At 39.2% G+C, this 27424-nt stretch overlaps 1 protein-coding gene across 2 annotated transcripts in view; it reads right to left on the bottom strand.

Annotated features, from left to right (window-relative positions):
• LOC136857265 (uncharacterized) overlaps positions 1-27424 on the bottom strand; it is a 425663-nt gene that overhangs the window by 17479 nt on the left and 380760 nt on the right. For both annotated transcript variants that reach the window (XM_067135774.2, XM_067135775.2), the window contains 2 exons: positions 6894-6968; positions 4149-4265 (listed from right to left, as the gene is read on the bottom strand). In XM_067135774.2, the coding sequence (XP_066991875.1) occupies positions 4149-4265; positions 6894-6968 (192 nt within the window). The remainder of the gene's footprint in view (positions 1-4148; positions 4266-6893; positions 6969-27424) is intronic.

The raw sequence follows: 27424 nt of genomic DNA, 5'->3' as shown, positions 1-27424 counted from the left end.
ATGATGTAGAATTATTTTGTATCTGATTTTTAATTCTTCACAGAGTGAAGATGTGTCAGTTTCTAGATGTCCAACCTCAATATTGAATAGTATCTTTAAGAAATTTGCTACCACCCTGGCCTCTCTCAACATTCGCCACCTTCTAGATGGATATTGTTTGGTCCACGTAAACTCGTGCACTCTTTGCCCTCCCATAATGGCTTTCTCTGCACCTCAAGGTTGAGGCTTTAACATGAACATCACCCCTGTTGTCTTTACAATGTTGACCAGTAGCACTAAAGTGCTTAGATAAAAGATTCAATCTGAATCTATTCATTCCTGATAGTGACTGAGCACAAACTCGTACAATCTGTCAATTTTTTCTCCATATAAAATACTAGCAATTACCCATGGCTTCGCTAGCGTGGATTTCGTAATTTGATCAAAGTAATCGTTCCTCGACATTGTACTAAGACTTTATCTGAAAATTCCTAAAGTATAAAAACACACCCAAAAATTTGAGTTTCATTTACCCCAGAAATTCTTTTTAAACCATGTATGTGGTATTACCTTTTGAGGCTAAGACGACCATGCGACATAGAACTGTACATGTGAGAAACAGTCTTCTCTCAAAATAAATACATGTTTCTTTATTTTTAAAGGAGATTCCAAATACCTATTCCCACATCTGTAACATCTTCAGTTTTTGAGATATACATAAGTATCCCCATAAAAAGAATTCAACCCCTTGATCAGTCCTTCCGCCACCCTCACTCCCATCTAATTGTATTTTCCGAAAACAAAAATACATGTTTCTATATTTTTAAACGAGATCCCAAATACCAATTTTCATGTCTGTGACATCTTCAGTTTCTAAGATATAAGTATCCTCATAAGAAATAATTCAACTATTTTTCACTTCCTTTCACCCATTGTTAAGTGCCTTCTCCGAAAACAAAAAGGTACAGGTTCCTGTATTTTTTAAAGGACTTTCCAAATACCAAGTTTCTTGTTTCTAACATGTAAAGTTTTTGACATATAATGTAGATACACCGGTACTCATTTTAAAAATTCACCCGCTTTTCCAATTCTTTACAACCTCTTAACTGTATTTTCGGATAACAAAAAATACGTGTTTCATTAGATATGTTGATATCCTCATTTTAAAAATTCACCCCTCTTTCCACCCTTAGCAACGGAATATTAAAAAATCATCCCTTAGTGAGCACCTACATGTTAATATGAATGTATCCCCAAAATTTCATTTCTCCATGTCCAGTAGTTTTGGCTCGGCGATGATGAATCAGTCAGTCAGTCAGTCAGGACAAGTTATTTTATATATATATATATATATATATAGATTGTGTTAATAACCTATCACGGAGATTGTCTATTTTCCTCGGTCAATGTGTTTTTGTTTCCGTGGTCATAATATATTTTAAAACGAAGTTATTTTCCTTTACTTTCTGTATGTTGCTGTCAGTTTGTCACAGAAAGGAGTGATGTCTTCTGGCCTCAACAGTCCTACCTTGCATGTATAGTTTAGTCTTCCAGCAAGATTACAAGTGGTATGAGATGTAGAGTTTGTGCTTGAACTGTTTCTTGCAGGCTTGCATTTTGTTTTATCCCAGATGTTCACATCCCTTCTCCTCCTGCTTCTAAAAGAATCTTCTAGAGGAGTAACTAAACCTTCTAAACCAATTTCATTCACCTTTTACACAGGGAACTTGTTCTTCAGCATAGCTCATCAACACAGCAAAGATGTTACTGGCAGGAAACAGAAGTTTACTTGTACACATGCGTATTAGTAGAGGTTGAAAGACATCACGGCCTGACTTAGTACAGCTTTGGAAAAAAAATACGATTGCCTATCCCTGCTCATGATGAAGCAACATAGGTAGGTCTACATCTACATCATACAAACAAGACCCGACAGATTTCTCAATTTCGTCAAAAACTGACTTAGTTTGGAAAAAAGCTCTTCAATTTGTGTAACATTCCCTTGGTGTTTCCAAGTAATATTTGGCTGGATACACAACATTTCTTACATGAGAATAAATAAAATTTTGCAAAATTAATTTAATACATTCCGTTGTTGGCAAGACCGTGTTTATAGTGCACAATGTATGGGCTAGAACAAATCTGTTACTTTCACCGACCTGTCTCAGTTTCACCTTTGGCTTTGACAATATGAAAGTGATTCAGGAATAAGTGATGCTAGTAATAATTGATCACGCCTGAAGCTGCTTATATGTAGAGGCAAATATCCAAGCTAGCACACCGATACAACACACGCAGCAACGGGCAGACGATTACCATACCTCCTCAAGCTGCTAAGGTGACCAGTCACCGCTCTTCCAACACAAGAGACTTCAATTCACGCACATTGTGTCTTATTTTCTCCATCTATGACTTTGAACTCCCAGTAGACATGAGGACACCTGTTTTCAGCTTTAACCATTATTTTAAAGGAACGGGATATTTGCCTCTACATATACGCAGCTTCAGATGTGATCAATTCTGGTGAAGTGTTACTACTCCATAGTCAACTACAATAAGTGATTTCTCATACCCGACTCTCGTGTCTAGCAAAGAATGAGATTTAACCAGTATCTATTCTAATTACCTTCTTCATTCCATTGAACATAAAAAATCATTTTTACGTGTAAACATTCTTATTGATTGACTGATAGCAATATGATATCCTATATGATTTTAATTACTCCACTACCAGCTCTATGTTGTACTTCGATGTTTTAACCTCTGTCAACATGATTGTGTGTTTTTTCTCTTAGCCATGTCAAACATTGTTAGAAGTTTTCACACTAGTTTTAAGACTATTGATTTTCTATAATGTAAATGTGAATCTTAGGGTACCATATACTTTAAGGCCACTAGGTTTGAGGCCCTGACCTAACTTTAGTCTAAGAATTATTTTGGCTGATGATGCTTATGACAGTTAAGCGAAACATGTCCCAACTAACAACACTACTTGCAATGTTTATATCCTAAATATAAGGAAAGATGAGTATTGGAAAAGTAGTGTAAATTATTTCTTTAATGTTTATAACAGAGCCTATAATGACAACAAGGGGCCTGCTCAAGGCTTAATATCTCCATCTGATTGACGAATCACCATCAACAGAACCATATGAATACTGCAGAGAGGAATGGCATGCAGTCTAGTGATTAGAAATTGTACGCCACCACCTCTCCTACCCTGTCAGCCAACATTCTGATGGTGAAATTTCTTTTGAGCAACAGAACCACGGTATCAGCCCATATAGAATGGCTTGCTTCAGTAATGTAGAAAGAGGCCAATGAAATACAAAGATGGTAATGACCACACAGACAGTAGATCCCATTCAACCCACTATATCTACATGTGTATTTTAAACTAAAGTATTTATTTATTTATTTATTTATTTTATTTATTTTATGCCTTTGTATGTAGCAAAGTTAGGGCTTACGGCTCTCTCTAAGCTGCGTCATTGTGCAGGATATTTACATTTTTGGACAAGTTGATATATTTGAGGAGGAATGTCGGCTGGTTGATGTGGCGTATTGATAACTCATAGTAGGGAGGTCAAATACACATTCCATCACTAAAGCAAGAGGTATATAGCTTTAAGGAAATGTTGTAAGATGTAATTATTTATTATGTAATTGTCCACTTGTATTGAAACCTCTAACTTATTCATGGAAAGCTTCTTGAAAAATCTATGAACTCCAAAAGATATATATATATATATATATTTTACAATTTGCTTTACACCACACTGACACAAATTGGTCTTATGCTGACGATAGGATAGCAAAGGCCTAGGAGTGGGAAGGAAATGGCCGTGGCCTTTATGAAGGCAGAGCCCCAGCATTTACCTGGTGTGAAAATGGGAAACCACGGAAAACTATCTTCAGAGCTGCCGACAGTGGGGTTCGAACCCACTATCTCCCGGATGCAAGCTCACTGCTGCACGCCCCTAACCGCATGGCCAACTCGCCTGGTGAACTCCAAAAATTAAATTTAAGTATTATTTAATACTCAATTCTATTCCCAATGCTTAAAATAATGAGCTTTCATTGTATTCATTTTACCAGCTGAAGCAAGAACACGATGGTACCCACAACATTAACTTAATACTTAATTAGTATTTTGAGCCATGACTTACCTCCTTCTCCAGAGAATCCTTCTCAGAGGCAATGGCAGTCATCTGCCGCATCACCTCTTGTCGAGCTCTTTCAAGTCCTCGCCTGGTGGCCTCTGATTCTGCTGCTTGTCTCTTGAGCTGCAATGTATGTCGTGAATCAGAAAATACTAACAAATAAAATATGATGGAATCAACACATAGAAATCCAGTACAAGAGTAAGAACAAGACAAGTTTTATAACACAAGTGATGGTGGCAGGTTGTCATTTCAAGGGGAAAAATAGGGAGATTATCAAATCCTTACTACTCATTGAAGGACGAACCTAATAACTCTGAAAGTGACAGCATTAGACAAAAAAAATAAGGGATAGGCTATAAAAGGGAGGAAAATGAATATCACTCAAGGGATTGCAAACTTATTATCACTGCGACCGTAAAAGAACACAAACTGACCAAGGGGAGTTAAATAGACATATTAGTGAGAGGAACCTAAAAATAAAAAAAAGTGGAAGTGAAAAAAGTTATGGAAGACTAAAATCTCTCTCAGTTTATGAATTACTTACAACAACAACAACAGCAGCAACAACAATAAAAGACAATATAGCTTATGTTGTGAAACTTTCCAGAGAACTTTTATGGGTGATAAATGGCACTAAAAATGTTTTAATAAGACACTCAAACTCAGTTACTTCATAAGACTTATCTTAAAAATAAGGTAACTATTGAAAATTAATTTAAAAATCTTTCATGATAATACTTCCATATGTATTTGACTAAACACTCCTTGAACACACTGCCCATCAGTGGAACCAGCAGATTCAAGGAATAAAAAATAAGAAGCCAGGTCTTGGTAAAAATGAGATTTGAATTACCACTTAGCAGTAGTTTAATCTTTTCTCTTTCAACATTGTATTCTTGGTAGATCCATTTTTCCTCTACGTGTTAGCTGACTAAAGTTTTAGCTTCACACCAATAGGTAGGTCTAAACTACAGGAATTTTGTTTGAACTTATGCCTATTTACAGAGCATATCAATTGAAAGGAATGCTTATCTTAACAAAAGGGCATAGTGTCTCTGTAAGACAAAACTGCTTACAAGAATGAGATTTTAAAATATGAATACTAACAGGAAAACTATAAAAAGTTTAACTGATATACAAAATTCTCTAACAAAAAAAATATTCTCCGCTTTAATACACGGACTTACATTAAAAGCAGTAAATTTTATACTGAATCATACTATTTACAAGGGGCTAAATACTAAATATCACTACATTCAGACTGAGGATTAAGTTGAAAGTAATGTAATATGCACAATATAGCCAGAAATAAAGCATACAGAACATTGGTAATACCATGAACTTTACAGTAATTAGGGAAGGGAAAGAGACATGACAAGTTAAGTGTTGCTTTGTCTGGAGCAGAAACCTGGATGATGAGGAAAGAAGAATTGAAGCATTTGAGATGTTGATGTGACGAAAAAAAGGGAAAATATTCAACTGAACCAATAAAGAGAGGAATGCAGAAGTGTTGAAGAGGAAAGAAAGTGGACAGGAAAGAAACATACTACAGAATGTGAAGAATAGAAAAAGGAACTGGATAGGACATGTTTAGTTTTTCTTCTGGTTGAACAGTCTTGTTTTATGCACCTTCCGTACAATTTGCTAACGTTTTGCATAGTTTGCAACATTCTTTGTCAAGGCGACTGAAAAACCCCTACCTGATCCGAGCGAGTCTTCCCAAGCAACTAAAATTAACTACCGCTAGGCAGAACACCAAATGAAAGCTGCTACTACTACTACTACTACTACTACTACTACTACTACTACTACTACTACTACTACTACTCATATGGCCCCACCTGCCATGTGCAGACATTTTGATTTGACACCACCTAGGCTGCCTGTGTGTCAATTTCAATGTTCGGATGGCAGAGTAAACCGAATCTCTCTTAGGTGATCTATGGCTGAGTTTTTATTAATTTTGTCGGGTAAATACCAAATGTGTCCCTAGAGATATTTTACATGCAGACATTGCATGACATGGAATGCCGAATGGACTTTTTTCCGCCCATTAAAAAACAGATTTCCTCAGCTGACTTTGAATTCACGATCTTGGGATCCAGAAAACGAAAATGACACTCAATCCACAGAGGTTTTAATTACAGATAATACCTTGGTGGTCAACCATTACTTTCACATAGAGAATCTGGCCATACATCTTGGCTGAATGGTCAGCATACTGGCATTCGGTTCTTGGTCGGGTTGGGGATTTTAACTACGTCTGGTTAATTCCTTCGTCTCTGGGGCTGGGTATTTGTGTTTATCTTAACACACTTCTCTTCATCTACTTACAACATATCACCAATCACCACAGAAACACACGTCAAGTGCCAACTCCAATAAATTGGGGAAAAGGCCAGGAAGAGGAGGAGGAAAAGAAGAAGAAGAATCTGATCTTACAAAAGAATGTAGTATAAATCAAGTACTTATAAGTATTTGTAATCTCAGTTCAATATGGGTAAATCAAGATGAAGTTTCTTATGTTAAAAGTATAAATCAAGTTCATGAATGCTTCATCAAAGAAGAGCTCCATGAAACTCTTATCTACAAATCAGCCCAAAACTCTTCTTGGGCCTATTACATTTTCATTATTATTATTATTATTATTATTATTATTATTATTATTATTATTATTGCTAGTATTGTTTTTGATTAATTTTTCTTTATTATGGGATTGTTCTAGAAACAATTTTTGTAAAATCTTACCTGTCTGTAAGCCTCATTCTTCTCCTTTTCTAGTTTGTCCTTCCACTTCGCGAATTTCTCTTTCTCTGCACGCAGCTGCGGACAGATACAAAACAATAATTTATTTTGTATTCTCATGGTAGCATATCAATATACAAATACACACTGTCTTACTGTCTACAATGAAAATAACAGTACTGTAATTAATATCTTTATCAAGTTTTGCCCTAATTAACACTGTAATTGCTACATAAACCTCAGGACCTCAGCCCTACTGAAGCTTATGCTAATAAGCGACCTGTACTCATTTCCACTATTATGTTCCATAACACAAAGAGAACGCACATGGTCATTTTCTACTGTTCACCCTAGGTAAGACTATCCCACTTATAAGTGTGGTTTAACAAACAAATAAAATGTAATTCCTAGTGACTAGAAGTTCAGCTTAACTCCTTGGAAATATTTTTGCAATAATGCTTATGTTTTAAGTTATTATTATTATTATTATTATTATTATTATTATTATTATTATTATTACTACTATTATTATTTCGGCTCCATAGCTAAATGGTTAGCGTACTGGCCTTTGGTCTAGAAAGTCCCAGGTTCGATTCCCGGCCGGCTAGGAGATTTTAACCTTAAATGGTTAATTCCCTTGGCTCGGGGACTGGGTGTTTGTGCTGTCCTCAACATCCCTGGCAACTCGCACACCGCACCTAACACTATCCTCCACCACAATAACACGCAGTTACCTACACGTGGCTGATGCCGCCCATCCGGCTAGAAATAGCCACACGAAATTATAAATGATATTAATAATATAATGATTATTATCATTTGCCCGGCTCCTCATCTAAATGGCCAGCCTCGAGGCTTTCAGTTCAAAGTGTTTACATTCCAACCGGGTCGGAGATTTTAATCGTATCTAGTTAATGCCTCTGATTTGGAGATTGGCTGTTCGTGATTGTATCAATACACACCTCGTCATATTCACTCAATACCCGAATCTACCAACCCCCACAGAAACATGATATAGCGAATACCTGCCTCCACAACGGGCTGGCGTCGGAAAGGGCATCCGGCCGTGATAGGACCAAGACCACATTATGAGACAGTTCGCACCCGTGACACGGGGCGGAAGAAGAAGAAGAGTAACAAAAAATTTCTTTCGTGTACTCTTTAAAGCACTAAAATAAAATGACTACGAATCTATCATATATAGAATGCGCAATATCATGTTGAATGAGAAAGAGGTGCCTTCCGATTCAGCCCAAGTTCGATTCCTGGCTCTGTCACAAATTTCAGATGGTATAAGGAGCTGGGCCAGGGAGGAATGTGCCTATAATATAACTGACAGCCGGGCTGAGTGGTTATAAGACAGTTGAGGCGCTGGTCTTCTGACTCCAGCTTGGCAGGTTTAATCCTGGCTCAGTCCCGTGGTATAAGGTGCTCAACTACGTCAGCCTCGTGTAGGTAGATTCACTGGCACGTAAAAAGAACTCCTGCGGGACATAAGAAGAAAAGTAATTTACGATGTCACTCTCGATCAACCTAGAAGTGGTTTCCGAAAGTTTCTAAGCGAATGCCTGGATTGTACCCAACACTGGTAAGCCCTGTTGTTGTTGTTTTATTTTACCTACAGTTGTAAAGTAAGTCCCGGCAGGTGTGTGTGTGTGTTTGTGTGGGCTTATCTCGAGAACAAGTGTATCGAAGTACAACTGGGTAGCCATCTTGAAGTTGTGGGAAAGATTAACGTATGACACTGGTGTTGCTTGCCGCAAGCGCAGTGCCCGTGCTAGAAATACTTGTGCACGCCGGCGCAAGTCTCTTCCTCTCAATCGGCTTGTACTTCCTCAAGTTACCGACTCAAGGGCTGTGCACGTATACCAATGACAGGCTTCAGTTACCTGTTGTGGTTTACAAGTATTGGTTGAAATATAAAGCTACGTAGGTTGTGGCATAAAGTCTGACACAGTAATTTGTTCGTGTGTGTTTGTATTTGTGTAATATATATAAAAGAGTTTTGTCAGTACATTGCTCAGAATTTGAAAAGAATGGTATTCCTGTATCGGTCATGTCCACAGTAACAAGAAAATGTACTTTTTACTTTTCCGTAATTTCTGTCTGTCTGTATGTATGTATGTATGTATGTACACGCACCACGAGAAAATGGATAAACAGAATTTAATAAAAATCGGTATATAGAGTCGGGGAATAAGAAACTACACTCTAAGCTATAAACAATCTTATTCACCATGGATGCCTTTGCTTGTGAGATGTAGTGTTTACAGTGCACCATGTCTTCTGGTATGGGCTATATCAAATTTGTTACTTTCATTGACCTGTCTCAGTCTCATCCTTGGCTTTGACAATATGAAAGTGACTGAGGTATGAGTGATGCTAGTAATACCATTCCTTATGCAGCCAGTCCCTGTTTTGAATGCTGTGAAAATATCGCTCATAGGGTCGGTTGATGCATGCATTTCAGTGGGCTTCGAAGACTGATATGTAATAGCAACGGCTGGCTCGGTGAGGAAAACAACGGGAAACTACCTCACTCCTCGTTTCCCTAGTACGCCTCTTCAGTGACGCCTAGGCTATTTATGACAGCTGTTGGCGGAGCTACAGAGGCAGCCTTCGGGCTGAATATCCAACATACACACAACATTCACCAGGGATGAGTTGGTAATTTAGGGGAAGGCGCCTAAAATTTAATTTTTAAATACCTATGTTATTGGTCCTATCGAAAAGTACTACATAACAACAGTTATAGAGAATACAATTTCTGATCATTTATGTTTTATTCAGTTTTACCGTACCGACTATAATAAGAGTGGTATTTCCGAGTCGGAAGAAAACTAAATGTGAAGGCCTACAATATCGAATTACATTACATTGTCCATTGTTTGTTGTGATGTTCTTTGTCTCTTATGCTGCCACTCAACTCCGATACATGGTATTACTGCTGCGTGCCGAGTATAACGGCCTGACTGAAAAATGGCGGGAAATAGCTGGGTAGTTAGATAAGTTTGTGCTTTAGTATGCCATTCCCCTGGTTCATACATTTTCTGATACTGCTGGTACGTAACACACTGGTTCATCATAGTATTCCAGCTATTCGATCTCTATTTTGACGCGCTGTTTTCAATGGGCATGTGCATACCTAAGGCAGAGGCTCACTTAAGAAGTAGGATGACCTAATCCAGAATTACAATTTAGGAGCATTCCGAATTATAACACCACAATTCACTAAATAACTCATAATACAACCCTAAAAGAAAGCCGTTTCTTAAGAAAAGCTTCTTCTTCTTCACTTTTATTAAATTCTACATTCATTTTGTTCCATATTAGCAGTGAAGAGGGGGTTTCTCCTCTGGCTTGGAGGAAAAATTTGCCTCCAAGTCAGATAGATTTTTCCTCCGCCAGTGTAGTGAATTGAGATTTTTCGACTCATCGGGTATTCCTAGGAAACAGATTAGTAAAAGGGCATAGTTTTTGCCCTGAGACTCTCCACTATTTGACCCCCCCCCCGCCCCGAAAAAGGACGAAGTGTGTTCACGGATCACGCCTGTCTGGGGCTTGTCATTCCAGCTCTGGAATTTTGGACTGTTAGATCGGCAGCGTAGTATTGTTCGTTAAAAGTGTGAAGATGTGGTTTTTCATTTGATCGAGTATTTCATATGAAAGCATTGCTTTTAATCGCGCCATTCCCGCTCACGTTATTGTAATGACCTATGTTCATTTCAGTTGCGAAAACCACTAAGACAGCTTTTCTGAGGATGTAAAAAGCCAGGTGGAGAGTGAGTGTCTACCATTATAATGAAAACTCCCCAACCTAATTGTGACTGATAGTAGGCAAGCGGGCCTACCATTACAATTAAAGTTCCCTAACCCAATCTTCATTTGAGAAAAGACGTTTGGTAACTTCCCCGTCGTGTTTCTAGGGTAACGTTAAAAGCTATGCAATTTACAATCTTCCCCACAACGTGTATACTACCTAACCTAGAATTCTGCAAACAATGTAGAATTCCGTAGCGAAGCACGGGTACAACGGCTAGTTTTTCATAAACACAGTTGCTTGAAGAGATATTACGTTACTTTCTTCGTAGCCCATTTTCTTTCGTTTAAGTTTAAAAAACATGACGCTTTGCTACAAAGCATATAGTAGCGCTATAGTATTCGGCATCACTCTGCTTCATAATTGTTAATTAGGAGAGCTGAGGATGTTAAGCCCCTAAAAAATAAATGCCTTTTATCTTGTATTTCACGAATTATGATAACGTTTAAAGTAATTATTTTCGTGTTACACGGTGATTACAAAGCATGTTGTTCCGCGCATTTTATGCAAATGCCGTGTCGAAAACTTTGATTTATGCATGTCCTTATATGAAAGAATATTATGTATATACAGTAATGTATGGTTAACGTAGTTATGAAAGAGTAATATACACCCCTCCAGCCCGCCATCTAGTAACGTCCTGGGCTAGCGCTCGGAACAGCTGTTTCCCATGCACGCAGAACTGTCATTCAGCTCATAACCTTGACATGCCTGTATTATGGCAGCCCTAGGGGCTCTTAACTTGAAGATGTGGGTTGGCGTCCACGGGGCCCTGAGCTGAGTCCTGTCATTGCTTACACTTGTGCCAGGCTCCTCACTTTCATCTATTCTATCTGACCTTCGTTGGTCAACTGTTGTTCTTTTCCGACCCCGACGAAATTAGAGCACTCGAGGCCTAGGGAGTCTTTCATTTCCACGCCCTTCGTAGCCCAGGCCTTCCTTTGGCAGATACCTTCATTTCTCGAAATGGCGGATCTCTTCTATTGTTTCTCTCTGATTAGTGTTATATAGAGGATGGTTGCCTAGTTGGACTTCCTCTTAAAACAATAACCACCACCACCTCCTGACTCATGGCAAAAGAGAGACGAACGGTAGCAGTTTTAACGAGGGATGTGAAAGGAAAAGCTGCCATCCGTGCGTTTTCTTGGCTTACGCTGCCTGAACCGTTAACAATGGACGAAGTACATGTAGAAGAATTGTTGATCATGTTCCGTGGTTTTTCGTGGACGCAGAGGTAAAAGAAGGTGCCGGGATGAATGGGTCTAACTACAATGTCAAGAATTGAATTTAAAACTTAAACTGAAGGTTATATTTTCAAAATTTTTAAACTTAACAATTTTTACAGGTACACGCAGCAATCATTAAACAAGTCTAGGAAAGACAAGGTTAGTGGTTTTAACAGATCGTGGGCTTCAAGCCCTCGCTTTACTTTTCTTGAGCTCCTAGCTCAAATTTACGAAAGAGGACAAATTTAGACAAGGGAATTTTCAAGAGGCATACAGTAATCTTACTTCGAAAAAGAGCTAAGAAGCTCTCAGGTTTCCAAGCCTACTCAAGGCAACATTGCATGAAAATCTAATAATCTCTGGCCTTACAAGGCACTGTTTACAAATAGAAATATCTTACTACACAGAGGTATCTAGTTCCCAACCTACAGGGCCTTAGTGAAAAAGAACAGGTTAAATAAACGGCCCGAGTACAATTTGAATGGAGTTGAAGACTGAGCTCCAAAAATTTAAAACCTATAGGGCGCTTGGCCGACGAAACAGGGGCTATTCCCAAAGTACTGAGGTAGCACGCATGGAAATAACTAATACATTGCAGAAACAAAAGCGTGGCACCTCAAGCCAAGATGAAGGGGAGCTCAAGAGGGTATATCACTCTCTATCCCCGATTTACAGTTAAAGAATTTATGAATTAATTACATTAGCCGGCAGAAAGTTACATTTTTAGAAAAGAAGGTTACATGGTTAACGATTCGGACCTTTCCCTCGAGTTAAACTGCGGAGCTAGCAAGAAAGTAAGACGTTATGTGGCCATTGCCTTGTAGAAGATCTAGCAGCTGACGAAAGAGGCCGCCCGCCTCCTACTTTGACACACACACTTAGTAAGATGACGATCAGCTGGCCAAGAAACGTGAAAATCCCCAGTTTATAAACCCTCGGGGAAAGTTCGAGACCATTCAAGATTAAACAAGCCACACCCTTTCATGTTTATTGGTCAGTTTAAAAGTTAAACTCAAAATCGAAGAAGAAGAAGAAGATGAAGAAGACTGTAATTGGTAGAAAATTAATTACAAAAATTAGGGATTGGCTAGATTCAAAACTGGCGGAAATAAAAAGGAAATATTGCCAACCCAAAAATAAATGAACATCAATCAAAAAAACTTCTTTGAATTATAAGTTGTTATCCCTCCCACCAGTGTGAATGATCATAGTTTTTTGGTAGTGTCATCTATGGGAGAATGTCCAAACTTCTTGATAAATGGCAAACAAAACGAATAGAAATTCACACAGTTCAGGAAACTTCACAATAACAAAATTACATCAGATTTTAGTGGTGACATCTTCTGAGTAAAGTTCTAAGTTGGTGTAGTTTCAGTTTCACTGTTTTACCAATAGGAGTTCATTTAGGCGCTAGATTTAAATGCGCGGCGTTGGGGTGTACCTCCCGGTACAAATCACAAAAAACAACAAAGAAACCTCTACAAATAGTCCGCGACGATAATATATACATATCACTGTAAAAGTTAGCCCTCGATAAGGGTGATTATATTCTAGTTTGCAGTAGAAGACTAACTTTAAAATTAGAATTTCAAGATTAATGATGGAATCCTTTAAAATACATGGTTTATTCACCTCAATAAACTCATTAAGATAAAAATTGGAATTACAGTATATAATTTGTATGAATGCCTCACGAGTTACTGCCGTTTTAGTGAAAGCGCAGGCATGGTATAAATAACGCATGCGGAGAAAGAAGCGCGCTAAACAGGCAGGCGGCTGGATTGGTCTTGGAATTCGTCACAGTGAGCTACGTACATACATCAGGATAAAAAACAACTGATGTCTACAAGGAAATCTTATACGGCCTATCGCCATAAATTCAAAGTTGCTCCCGTGCGAAACCGGAGCGGTTCGCCAGTTTATAAGGAGCTATGGTTAGAAAGGAAACGGTCGTAGCATGCACGTTAAAACCATCTTTGAGTTTGTCTACTTACAGCTGAAATGAAAACTATTCAAAACCACCTATAGCATGGTAAATATTGAGATTTCAATTAATTTGTCTTCTCGGGTGCATTAAATGAGGTAAGTGTACGCTGTTACAGTATTTTCTTTCTTCTTAACAATTGCTACGTCGCAACGACACAGATAGGTTTTATGGAGACCAGGAGATGGGCAAAAAGTGGGAACCATGGCGTTAATTAATGTTCAGCCCCAGCATTTGCCTGGGAAACCACGGACAAACCATCTTCAGAGCTGCCGATGGTGGGATTTAAACTCTGTAAGACATCTTAAATTTGGAATACGGAAACAATACTTTCTATGTCAAGAGGTGATACGTTAAGTAGGAAGTGTTTTCCCTTTCGTATTTTACAGAACAAATGCAGTAGACTGCGTCCGCTTCGCCACTGTCAACATGACCGCATAGCATATATCATACAGCAGTGACCTAAACGACCTCTTAACTGGACATTAGTACTTCCTGGCTAACAATTTACAAGGTCAACACTTCAGGGTAACTTAAAGGGACATAACGTTGACCCAGGTACTCGGTAACTTACACAGTCAGTGAATACCGATAGCAGTAGAAACAAGGAACAACTACCTTAGGAAAGAGGCCAACGAATAACAAAAATACCTACTGTTGGTTAAGTGGCTTACTACGTCTACAATCTAAGCCGCGTACCTCATGGCTCAAATGAAAACAGCACTAAAGAGATGTCGAAGGGGCTTCAGTTATATTAGCAAAAAACTATCTCGGGGCACATCATAAATATAAACTGTAGCAAGAGTATCTAATGGCATATGAACTGATTCATTTTTAATCTTCTCCCATATTGTTGCTATATCTTGAAAGAGACAGTATTTTTGCATCTGTCTCTTGGCACAGACCAGAGCAAAATGTAGCTTCCACCGAAGTCCTAGTCTCATTTATGGCTGTGGCTGTATGGAAGCTGCTGAGGTAAGAGTGGTGCTAAGTAATACGAATGAACTAATGGCATTCGAAGCACTAGTACTTTCTGGCCCAGCGAAGAAAAACAATGGCAAAACTACTTTACTCCTCGTTAGGCCTGGTAAGCCTCATTTTGGGTCCACCATAGGTCTTTTCGGTCTTCCTACAACGGCCTAAGCTTAGGTGGTTATATTTGAGGATCCAATCAGCCTCAGGGCTGAAGACATGCATATTGTTAACATTTTCTACCTACGTCAATCGATGACCTCACCACTACAATGAAACTTTCGAAATAAATGCGAACAATGAGGAGACTTTCAGGTTGAAGATATTTTCTATAACACATAGGGCCTAAGCCTACTAGTCCCATGTGCCAGCTAATGGACGTCCATATCACCATTAAGGGCATTCCACATGCACACATCCAAGGAACAAAGTTACTGCAGATCGACGGAGCATAACTGATATCAAGAGGAAATCTGCCCCAAGGTGGCATTCAACAAGAAAAGGACTATTCTAACCACTAAAAACCAAGCGTACGAAATGGCATTACTATTTATAAAAAGTTGTCTGAAGTGTTGTTCTTTAAGGCATGGAAACATGGATCGTTGGCAAAAATCGAAAGAGGTTATTTATAAGGAGGTATTGCAAGCAGCTGCGAGAAAAAAAAAAAAAAACACACTTCGGAATGCATGATTAAAACGAAGAGATCGGTTTATATACTATTATATCCACGTCCCGAGGTGGTGCAGGTCTTTTCAGGCAGTGCCATTTAACCACACACCATCCCTTCTGCCATTCTTAAATCCCTGGAAACACCAAGAATCGAACCCGGGCCCCCGAGGAAAGCAGCTAATAGTGCTAACCGTTACGCTACGAAAGCAGACTATTGGACAGTTGTACAGGCACAGTGCCTTTCTGGTTAATGTTTTCCAAGGGAAAGTGGAGAGAGAAAAAGAGGAAGATGCAGGCCTATATTGCAGTTCATTAAGAAATAATCACTGATGATGTGAATGCAAAATCCTATATTTCGCTTGAGGGTAAAAGAACAACTGAACTAAGAGCAGTCTCTTAATACAAGTTTATCATATCAGTTCAGCTGATATGACGGAGTTTTTATCTATTGATAACAATATAGCATTGGTCTTCCTTTCTGATAATCATTATTTGAACATCAATCAATCAATCAATCAATCAATCAATCAATCAATCAATCAATCAATCAATCAATCAATCAAAATTATTTCCACAGCACTACAATGCAAAATGCCATCTATTTCTTTTTTATCCTCTTCTTTCGTTATCACGTATTGTTTTCATGTAATTGTTTGTTATGGAATTCATGTTTTTAGTTAATTTGTTGTAAGCAGACATTACTACTGGGTTATCTCCCAAATGCAATGCATTCGTTAATAAGAAAAAGGTATTAAAAAGAGTTGGTACAAATATACATTATTTAGATCTAAACTAAGAATAAAAAGACATACCAGCAGTTTCGGTATAGGTAAGTTTTATTTTATGAGTTTGGGGTATCGCAGTCAACAACTCCGTACCCCCCGTACCGTTTCATACACCACTGTAACTACGGATATAGCACAGGAGTAGATAACTCACTCCTAATGCTAATACTAATACTGCAACTACTGTAAGTCTAGCAGGTAGGATTCACAACGTCGCTCTCAATTACGCTCTGCACTGTACATATATGATACTGTAGATACGGCTCCGTCACACAACTGGATTATGTCGCACAAAGGTACATATTTATTAGTTACAGCTGTATAATGAACACAAGCAGCAGTTCAAAAATAATGTTTTTGCTTTTTGCTAGTGGCTTTATGTCGCAGCGACACAGATAGGTCTTATGGCGACGATGGGATAGGAAAGGCCTAGGAGTTGGAAGGAAGCGGCCGTGACCTTAATTAAGGTACTGCCCCAGCATTTGCCTGGTGTGAAAATGGGAAACCACGGAAAACCATCTTCAGGTCTGCCGACAGTGGGATTCGAACCCACTATCTCCCGGATGCAAGCTCACAACCGCGCGCCCCCCCAAGGCCGGCCGCAAAATGAGACGCAGGTCCGTGAGGTGACGCAGGGTGACTCACGTCTAATTCTTCACGGCAGAGTGAGTCACGGCGACAATCGTCGCAAGTTGGATTGCAGTTTCAGTACGCAGTTTACCATGGAACTTCAGATCTGACAGAGATGGCGAATACTGCTGCTATGTTAATAGACTTGAGTTCAGAATCGGATTCCGATACCGAGTTTGTGTTCGAAACGGTATGTTACGGATTCAGCCCATGCTCCACTTTTCATGTACACTGACTGACAGAGCAAATGCAACACCAAGAAGGAGTGGTTCGAAAGGGATGAAAGTTGGGGAAAAAACAGAGACGGCACGGACGAATAACTGATGTTTATTTCAAACCGATATGCAGGTTACACAATGCGCACGGCATCGACTCAGTAGGATGTAGGACCACCGCGAGCGGCGATGCACGCAGAAACACGTCGAGGTACAGAGTCAATAAGAGTGCGGATGGTGTCCTGGGGGATGGTTCTCCATTCTCTGTCAACCATTTGCCACAGTTGGTCGTCCGTACGAGGCTGAGGCAGAGTTTGCAAACGGCGTCCAATGAGATCCCACACGTGTTCGATTGGTGAGAGATCCGGAGAGTACGCTGGCCACGGAAGCATCTGTACACCTCCTAGAGCTTGTTGGGAGATGCGAGCAGTGTGTGGGCGGGCATTATTCTGCTGAAACAGAGCATTGGGCAGCCCCTGAAGGTACGGGTGTGCCACCGGCCGCAGCACATGGTGCACGTAGCGGTGGGCATTTAACGTGCCTTGAATACGCACTAGAGGTGACGTGGAATCATACGCAATAGCGCCCCAAACCGTGATGCCGCGTTGTCTAGCGGTAGGGCGCTCCACAGTTACTGCCGGATTTGACCTTTCTCTACGCCGACGCCACACTCGTCTGCGGTGACTATCACTGACAGAACAGAAGCGTGACTCATCGGAGAACACGACGTTCCGCCATGCCCTCATCCAAGTCGCTCTAGCCCGGCACCATGCCAGGCGTGCACGTCTATGCTGTGGAGTCAATGGTAGTCTTCTGAGCGGACGCCGGGAGTGCAGGCCTCCTTCAACCAATCGACGGGAAATTGTTCTGGTCGATATTGGAACAGCCAGGGTGTCTTGCACATGCTGAAGAATGGCGGTTGACGTGGCGTGCGGGGCTGCCACCGCTTGGCGGCGGATGCGCCGATCCTCGCGTGCTGACGTCACTCGGGCTGCGCCTGGACCCCTCGCACGTGCCACATGTCCCTGCGCCAATCATCTTCGCCACAGGCGCTGCACCGTGGACACATCCCTATGGGTATCGGCTGCGATTTGACGAAGCGACCAACCTGCCATTCTCAGCCCGATCACCATACCCCTCGTAAAGTCGTCTGTCTGCTGGAAATGCCTCCGTTGACGGCGGCCTGGCATTCTTAGCTATACACGTGTCCTGTGGCACACGACAACACGTTCTACAATGACTGTCGGCTGAGAAATCACGGTACGAAGTGGGCCATTCGCCAACGCCGTGTCCCATTTATCGTTCGCTACGTGCGCAGCACAGCGACACATTTCACATCATGAGCATACCTCAGTGACGTCAGTCTACCCTGCAATTGGCATAAAGTTCTGACCACTCCTTCTTGGTGTTGCATTTGCTCTGTCAGTCAGTGTATTTATGCTGTCTTCTGAGAGCATCTCTCAGCAAATGTCTCAGTTTTTCACACATCGCCTTCGCTTCAGCACCTGCAACAATGGCTTCGCGAACACGCACGGCTTCAATGAGTTTTTCTTCCATTTCGAACTAAAAGACACAATATGCACAACCAAAATCACCGTGAGTCTTGCAGGAAACTGCGGAAGAGAGACTGCGGTCCGCAGGGTCACCACGGGCAGCAACTGCGTCCCGTCACACTGCGCTGTAACATGCGCGGGTCCAGTTAGTTCTGTGGTTCGCAGAAACTCACCGTAAGTCACCCTGCGTCACCTCACGGACCTGCGTCTCATTTTGTTGCCGGCCTAACCGCACGGTCAGCTCGCCCGGTCAAAAATAAATTCAGATGTTGAAAGTCTCGCTGGCTTTGGTCTCATTATTAGATGTTTCGATGCCTTTTTGAAAGTCTACCGTATGTTTTATAATGCCACAGAAGAGTTAAATGAGATCGGGCAGCCTACTAGGCGCTATTCCACAAAAGCATGGCCTCTCTAATACATTAGTTATTAGCAAATATTCTTATAAAGTATGGAGTTGTAATGTTCCGTTCCACAAAATAATGCACAATACTAATAAACAATCACTAAAAAATTACTAGTATCGTCACAGGAATGTATGATGGACGGACAACTGTTTGACAAGCGATGCCACAGCTTAAATTAGGTTATGTATTCCTCGGTAATCAATTTGAATTCCTGTTTTATTTAGCATCTCCGCAATGTAATCCGGCGTTTTTATTAGGGATAATAGTAATTTACATTTCCTTATTGCGCATTTGTCCATATTCAAATGCGATATTTCACTTTGAGACGAACGTAATTTCTGCTACGACACGAATATCAGTCATAAGTCCTTCCACTTCAATTGCACTTACCTGTGTGTTCATACTCAAACACTGCGTTAAAATGGGCATTTATTACTTTATACACTCGAATATTGTCATTATCATTATTATTATTTAATTCATATATTTCCTTGAATTACACAAAAATGTATAAAAATTGTTATGGTAATTGAAGTTATTAATATTTCCTTCGAAATAAATCTATACAAGTTACAACAGAATTACTAATATCCATACTTCTATGGAATAGAACAATGAAAATTCACTTGTATAGACGTAAGTAGTAGGGTGGAATAAAGTAAAAGAGAACAAGAAAGCATGTGACTTTCGACTTAAATGCATTCTTTTAGCACTGCCTAAAGCTCTAGAAAAATTGATCTATAACCAACTTGAACAATACCTGGAAAAATATTCTCTGCGTGACCCCTTCCAATCTAGTTTCAATAAAGGACATAGCACAGGGACGGCACTACTAAGAATTACAGACGACGTTAGACGAGCTATAGATGAGCGGAAAGTGACTATACTTATTTTACTTGACTTCAGCAGTGCGTCTGACACAGTAAATATTGACATATTATTAGCAAAACTACAAAGTATGAATTTGAGCCCCTCTGCTGTTCGTTCTTTGCTTCATACCTCACCAATCGGCGACAACGTGTTGTTAGAAACTGACTACGGACTGGAAGACGAAGCAAACAGGTGTCCCACAGGGATCCGTGTTAAGACCTCTTCTGTTTACTCTATATATCAATGGTATCTCTTCTCAGTTCAGCAACTGTATGTATCATTTATATGCAGATGATCTAATATATTATCACTATAAAGATGTTGATATTGAGTTTGGAATTCATCAGATGAATTCGATTTTAAATATGATTAGCTCCTATTCTAATAAGAACTGTTTATTAATTAATTCTAAAAAGACACAAGATATTATAATAGGACAGCAAAGACAGATAAATATCCCAAACAAGAAGTTATTGCCTTCACTTTTGCTTGTGGTGTAGCTATACTATTTCAGAAGTCTGTAAAAAGTAGTGAGCACAAAACAAGCAACTGTGGGAAAATTCACTCGCCACTTTACCCTCTCAAAACTCGCAAATCCTTCTTCCACTAAGCATGAAAATTAAACTTATCCATACCCTCATATTTCCCAGACTTAATTATTGTGATATTGTAATGATATATACCACAATGGAACAAACATTGAAATTACAGAAGGCAATGAACTCATGCATGAGGTTTGTATTTTCACTTAAATGTTCAGCTGGTATCTCCCCCTATTATAAAATACTCTCCTGGTTAAAATCGATAAACTACGATATCATTACATTGCAACTTTCGTATTTCATCTGTTGAATGAATCTAAACTCCACTATTCATCCTCAAAGTTTAATTTACTCTCCTCCCATCATGAAGATAACACACGATCGACTACTAACGTCTCAATTCCTGTGCATCGCCCATCATATAACCGCTCCTTTCAAGGGTCTGATGCAATGCTATGGAATTCTCTTCGAGTCAGTGTTATGAATTGCACCTCTTTTGCTTCTTTCAAGAGGTCTTGCCCGAAATTACCTATTAACTGTATAACCAGCTTGTGTGAATGCCAGTATGAATGGAAGAATGAATGAGGTTAGGATTTTTATTTTATTTCATTATTCAATTTTCTGAAGTTTATTTTAGATATTATGTGGTTAAGTGTAAGAGAGGGCCATGAACCTTAACTTCGCCACAAATGAAGGCATGAAATAAATAAATAAATAAATAAATAAATAAATAAATAAATAAATAAATAAATAAATAAATAAATAAATAAATAAATAAATAAATTAGTAACACCTCAGTACACTTGTAATATATTAGACCATACTTTTGTGGAACGGGACCCTAGAAGAGATTTTGTGTTGTTTACCACCTCAAATTCATATTAATTCTATAATAGTACACATAGATCACAATCACTTCGTAAACTTAGCCTCAATAACAAATCCACACCAACATGTACATCAGTCATACAGGTGATCAGAGGGCCTTCACAGACAATACCACTGTTTGAAAGAAGATTATCATCACCATAATCTACTGTTAATGAACCTGGTTGTGTTAATCTTTAAAACAAAGTGTTTTACTTCAACCATACTGAGAGGAGTAGAAGTTGCATAGGCCTATACATTTTTTGGAACTGTATACAGCAATTTTAAAAAACAAACGTATGCACATATCTATGTAAGACACACACATGTACTGTAACTGAGCATTTCTCTCAAAAACCCTTATATGATACTTGTGCATCAGTCCATGCTACGTCTTGGACTGTAGAATGATTCAGGGCAGTACATCAATATCGATGGCATACTACATGAAGGTCATACTGCATAAATAGTTGTCATTCATTCCATCCCTGACCCGGTCGAATGACTGGAAACAGGCTGTGGATTATCATTTTCATAGATCCAAATCTGTGTTGGAATTGAAGGTAAAGGGAGACAGGGAAAACTCAACTTTCTGAAAATGTCAGAGAAGGAATTCTATCCTTCACACAGAAATACACGCTTCCCTTTTTAGAAACCTCGCACCTGGGTTAGAAATGCCATACTAAACGCCCTCCGTGAGACAATGTAACAGTATAATCGCTAACAAAACATCTGTTCTACTATATGGCGGCGAGATTACCTTCATGCTAGGAAATGATCAAAATCAAATATAGGTAAAACAATGCTTAATTAAATGTTCTGAGACAATTATGTCTAGGGAATTATAATTTCAAATCATATTTCTTTAAACATTAAAATAATGAAACAATAATTTCAGAGTTTAAAACTAACAAGAACAAGATATGACTACATTCCCGAGTTTGTGAAGTTACTTTACTCTTGGAACGCTACCATGCACTTGAGGAAAGATGCAACCCTGAAATATGCTTGAAGTGCGGTCTAGGATCAAGATGTCTCGCAACCTTAGCCCCACACTCCGGCACTCTTATCATCTCCCTTCTAACGCAATGTTCTCCTTTGCTGTTTCTACAGGATATCAACCCACTTCTTTCTCTTTTTGAACTTTGTAAAATATCGGAGGACTGGCTTCCATCGCTTATCAACATATCTTCGTCAGGTTCTGAATCGGCACTTCGCAGATAATCTGCGTACTCATATTCTTCGAGGTAGTATATTGGACGTTCGTTAAATATGTTACGCCCATCTGTTGCCATCGTGTCTTCAAGCACGTTGATTATGAATTATTGTGCAGTGATTTCTGTAGATTTTCTTTTGTAATGATTTAACAACTATTATGCTCACGATATTTCAGGACTCATAGCACGTAAAACCTAAGTGCCCGGCTACGTCAAGTGCCTTGCTACGTAATTGGTCAAAGAACAAACAGAATGATTGTGAAGCTGTCCCAGTTGATTCGTCACCGTCTGAGAGAACGTACTGGTTGTGAAGCTCATGCGTAATGTATACAGTATTATCTTTAACACATGACCGAAGATGATGCTTATTTCGACCACAAAAAACATGCGATAATTACATTCTGAATCGGCTCGCGACGAAATGTTTATATGACTAAGGGACTACACTTATTGGGATATTTTAGACGTAGTCCCTTATGAGATGAACATCAAAATGTATGAAACTGACAATGCAGCTGAATATTAGTTATCTACACATCATGTACATTCACATGAGCCACTAAAGTACTTTCTTGATATCCGATCGCAACTTGCGCGAATTCCCTTGTCCGTCGTGTCAGTGGGTGGCATTCAGTTAGCCCAAATTAATTTTATGACAGTTCGAGTGATCTTTGTGTTAAGGACCGAGAATTGGTTACGCGGTTCAGCCTGTGAAACTGCATTCGGGAAATGGCTGGGTTCAAACCCCACACTCTGTCGTCCTGGAGACCGTTTTCCGTGGTTTCCATTTTCTCACCAGGCAAATGCCGGGACTGCACCTTAAATAACGCCGCGGTCGCTTCCTTGCCAGTCCTCGCCGTGCCCCATCGCATCACCATAAGACCTAACTATGTCGGTGCGACGCAAAATCAATAGCAAAAAAAAAAAAAAAAAAAAAAAAAAGTTGAGAGCAATATAATGAAATAAGCAGTCTCTCATACAAATGCCAGCACGCCTGTTACTTAATTATTCCCCATTCTTAAAGACAAGAACAGAGCGTGTAGTTCAATGGTTGAGGTCGAGTGCGCCAGGTCTGCGAATAACGGTTAGTCGGTCGACTTATCTCTCTTTACACGAAAAGTGTTGAGCTACCGTTTCTAATTAATTCCATGCCATGATAATTACTGGTACGGAAACATTAGTTCATCAGGGAACAACAAGGAGGTAGCCCCAAAGGACTCAGGCAGGCAAATAAGCACTTATAATTTAGGAAATAGGCATTTATAATGACAGAAATGGGCCTTAAAATAATATTAGTGCACATGTGCATACCATTTTACTACTTAATCTTACGTCGCCCTGTGGGTGGGGGTGATAGAATAACAACGGTATCCCCTTCCAGTCGTAAGAGAAGACTATCAAGGGGGAACAGGGGCTCTCAACTTGGGAGTGTGGGTTAGCCACCACAGTTCCCTTAGCTGAGTCTGGCGTTGCTTCCACATACTTGTGTCAGGTTCCTCTCTTTTGAACTTTCATACCCGAACTCACTTGATCAACTCTTGCTCTTTTCCGACCCCGACGGTATTAGGTTTTAGGACCTTATGGAGTTTCACGTCGTTCGAGGCCCTTTCCTTTCTTTTGCCGATAACTTCACTTTTCCAAGCGTCAGACCTATTCCATTTTCCTTCTAATTAGTGGTAATAGAAGATAGTTACCAAGTTGTTCTTTCTCTTAAAACAATAATCACCACCACCACTTAAACTTACGTAGCAGGAACGGGACCCGACAAACCTCTCAACCATTTGGTTTGTGGAGTGAGTTTCCAGCAGGGATTTGTGTAATATTAAAATATCGTTTATGTAAAATTATTTTTTATCTATTAAGTTAAAATGAAATTGTCTTCTTTATTATCAACAAAGTACATTGGAATCATATTTTCTTTTCTTTCCGTTGTGTAATTTTAATATATAAATAACAACAGAAAATATCCACAACTCAAAAATAGACAAAAAAGGCACTAAACCATCAAATAGGCACCGGAAGCAAAACTAGGCTAAAAAAAAAGGGCAAAATAAAAACGGGTCCTACCGTTCCCAAACGTACGGAAATATGTTTATGTCTATATGACACTTCGACATAAACACCCAAATCAATTTTTAAAGAAAGGCATTTTGCCTAACTTCCGGGGTCTAGTTACCACTGGCAAGAGATAAAATGAACTCAAAACAGTACATGAGAAGCAGCAGCTTCTCCATTAAGAAAATCCATGACAGGATCGGCAGAAAATGTAGTCCTACATTTTTACGCAAGCAAACCCTTGGCGAGAGACTGACTGATTATTGTTTTATTTAAAGATTGCATACGCTACATAGGGCCACGAAGCGCCATTTAATGTACACAATGTGCTCTCACGTTCAAGATGGTCATTTTTTTTTTTTAGCAGGATACAATACAACATAAGTATAATAGCATAAGTTATATAATTAATTCAGTATACAGCAACATGCTATTTTATATTGGAAAACACGTAGAGAGAAATTAAGATATATTCCATGGTGTACTATTAACCCTACTGAAAAAAAAATAAAGAAGTACATCCAACCATGAAGAGAGAGAGAGAGAGAGAGAGAGAGAGAGAGAGAGAGAGAGAGAGAGAGGGCTGTATATAATTTCTAGCTACTAAATTATGAACTAAGTTACAAAATCTTATGTATACCCACTAGATCAAACTACCGCCATTTTCCCAAAGCTTATACAAATAAATCAAGACCGACTCCAATCCTCATACCGTAATATTTTTAAAAAACATGGCGACCGAAGTAGCCGGATTGCTGGTATTGGCTAACACGAAAATATCACGTACATATTATACAAACGGCGGTAATTTAACATGGTACATGTAACATCATAGGGAAATCACTTTTACACGTATGAAAACGCTTCGCCAACAAGTACACACCACATAATCAACTAGAATCACATATATTCTACTAGAAAAGAGAACGACAAGCTGATTATTTAGAAATTTCAATTAAGTGAAATAACGTTTTATCTTAGATTTCATTTCGCTGGATGGATGAAAATGCATGATAAAACTGTTAAAATAATATTTAAAACTTAATTTTGAATGTTTAAAAATAAATGAAGGTGTGAAATTCCTCAACTTATTCGGTCTCTTGAGAACTATGAAACATAATTTTTTGCCTTAGTTTTATAGTGGTGGTCAATTTCGTATGTTCAGCATCCAATGAAAGAGAAGTACACCCGAAATAATAAAGTTATTGGCTTTACGTTCCATTACCTACTTTTTAGGTTTTCGGAGAAGCCGAAGTGCCGGAATTTAGTCCCGGAGGAGTTCTTTTATGTGCCAATAAATCTACCGACACGAGCACCTTCAAATACCACCGGAATGAGCCAGGATCGAACCTACCAGAAAGCCAGAGCCTTAACCGTCTGAGCCACTTAGCCCAACAACACCCGAAATGATTATGTTAACCCAATGAACGGCCCTGGTAATGCTAACATAATGCTGACATATGGCATAGCAGCACTTCACACAATGATGGTAACCTTAGTAATGAAATGTTCAGACACTAAAGATATAACAGGCTTTTACCCATTAAAGAACATGAGTGCAAAAACTCTGTTGACTCTAACATTTATATTTAACCACATTGACGAACTTCAGTTCGGTGGTAGTCTGCTTGATAAATAACCACAGCATGAATCGGAAGGTGTTGGTAGCGTAAAACCTTGCGTTACAAAGCCAGTTAATCCCTTCAAGTCACTATTTCTTCTGTGTAACAGTATACCAATTGCTCCATCTGTCACACTTATACGTTTTGTTATACTCCAAGCTCCAGCCAAAGATTTCCGCAGGCAAGCACAGATTATTGTAAAATTATTGTAAAATAAAATATTGTAAAAATCACTCGACTCTTTGAAGCACATAGACACTGACGGAATATCACAATACCAATATTTTTCGAGGAACACGAATAGGTTCACCGTTTAGAATTAGAGAAAAGTCTTCCCCAACTTTAGACTTTCGTCGCCATAAGACCTACCTGTGTCGGTGCGACGTAAAGCCAATAGAAAAAAAAAACCCACAACTTTAGACTTATTCTTAAAATGATGTATGCACACTACAGTTTTGTCATCGACTTCAAAATAACAAAATAATCACGATGTACATTCCTGTGTATTTCTCTCTTAATGTTTTATTTCGTAGAAAACATAAGAATAGTTGTATGAGAGGCTCTGCCATAGTTAGACTTAAGTCTGGTTCACAGTACGATCAAAACCAACATATTCCCATATTACTGAGTATAATTACAGATCCTAAGCGTCCACTGACTCATAAATACACTCGCACATTTATATTCTACAAAGAAACTAACATTTATCGTCAACTTTCAAAAATTACACCGACTACATACGATAACAACAAACCAAAACAAACACACGTTTCCAACATATCCGGCTACTCGATTTTTGAACGATCGAGAGTAGCATTAAGGTCTGAGGATTGGAGTAAAACATCGATAGCTCACATCTAAACACCCTGTTGACAGATTGTGGTAGGGCTGTACCGTAACCACAGAAAGCGAGTGAGAGCCTAAGGCTGGTATTACACTATCAAAGAAGTTTGCCAAAGATCTTTTATAGAACTTCTTTGATAACAGGTATCAGCATCGTGTTATCTTTTGCAAAAGATTTGACTTATTAAATCAAAATGGCGGATTCCTAGTTCAGTTGGAATGTAGCTACAACAAACTGCTTATTTCAGAGTATGAAGTGA

Source organism: Anabrus simplex, chromosome 1 (assembly GCF_040414725.1).
Source record: "Anabrus simplex isolate iqAnaSimp1 chromosome 1, ASM4041472v1, whole genome shotgun sequence".
NCBI lineage: Eukaryota > Metazoa > Arthropoda > Insecta > Orthoptera > Tettigoniidae > Anabrus > Anabrus simplex.
This window is presented reverse-complemented; position numbering and strand designations above follow the sequence as displayed.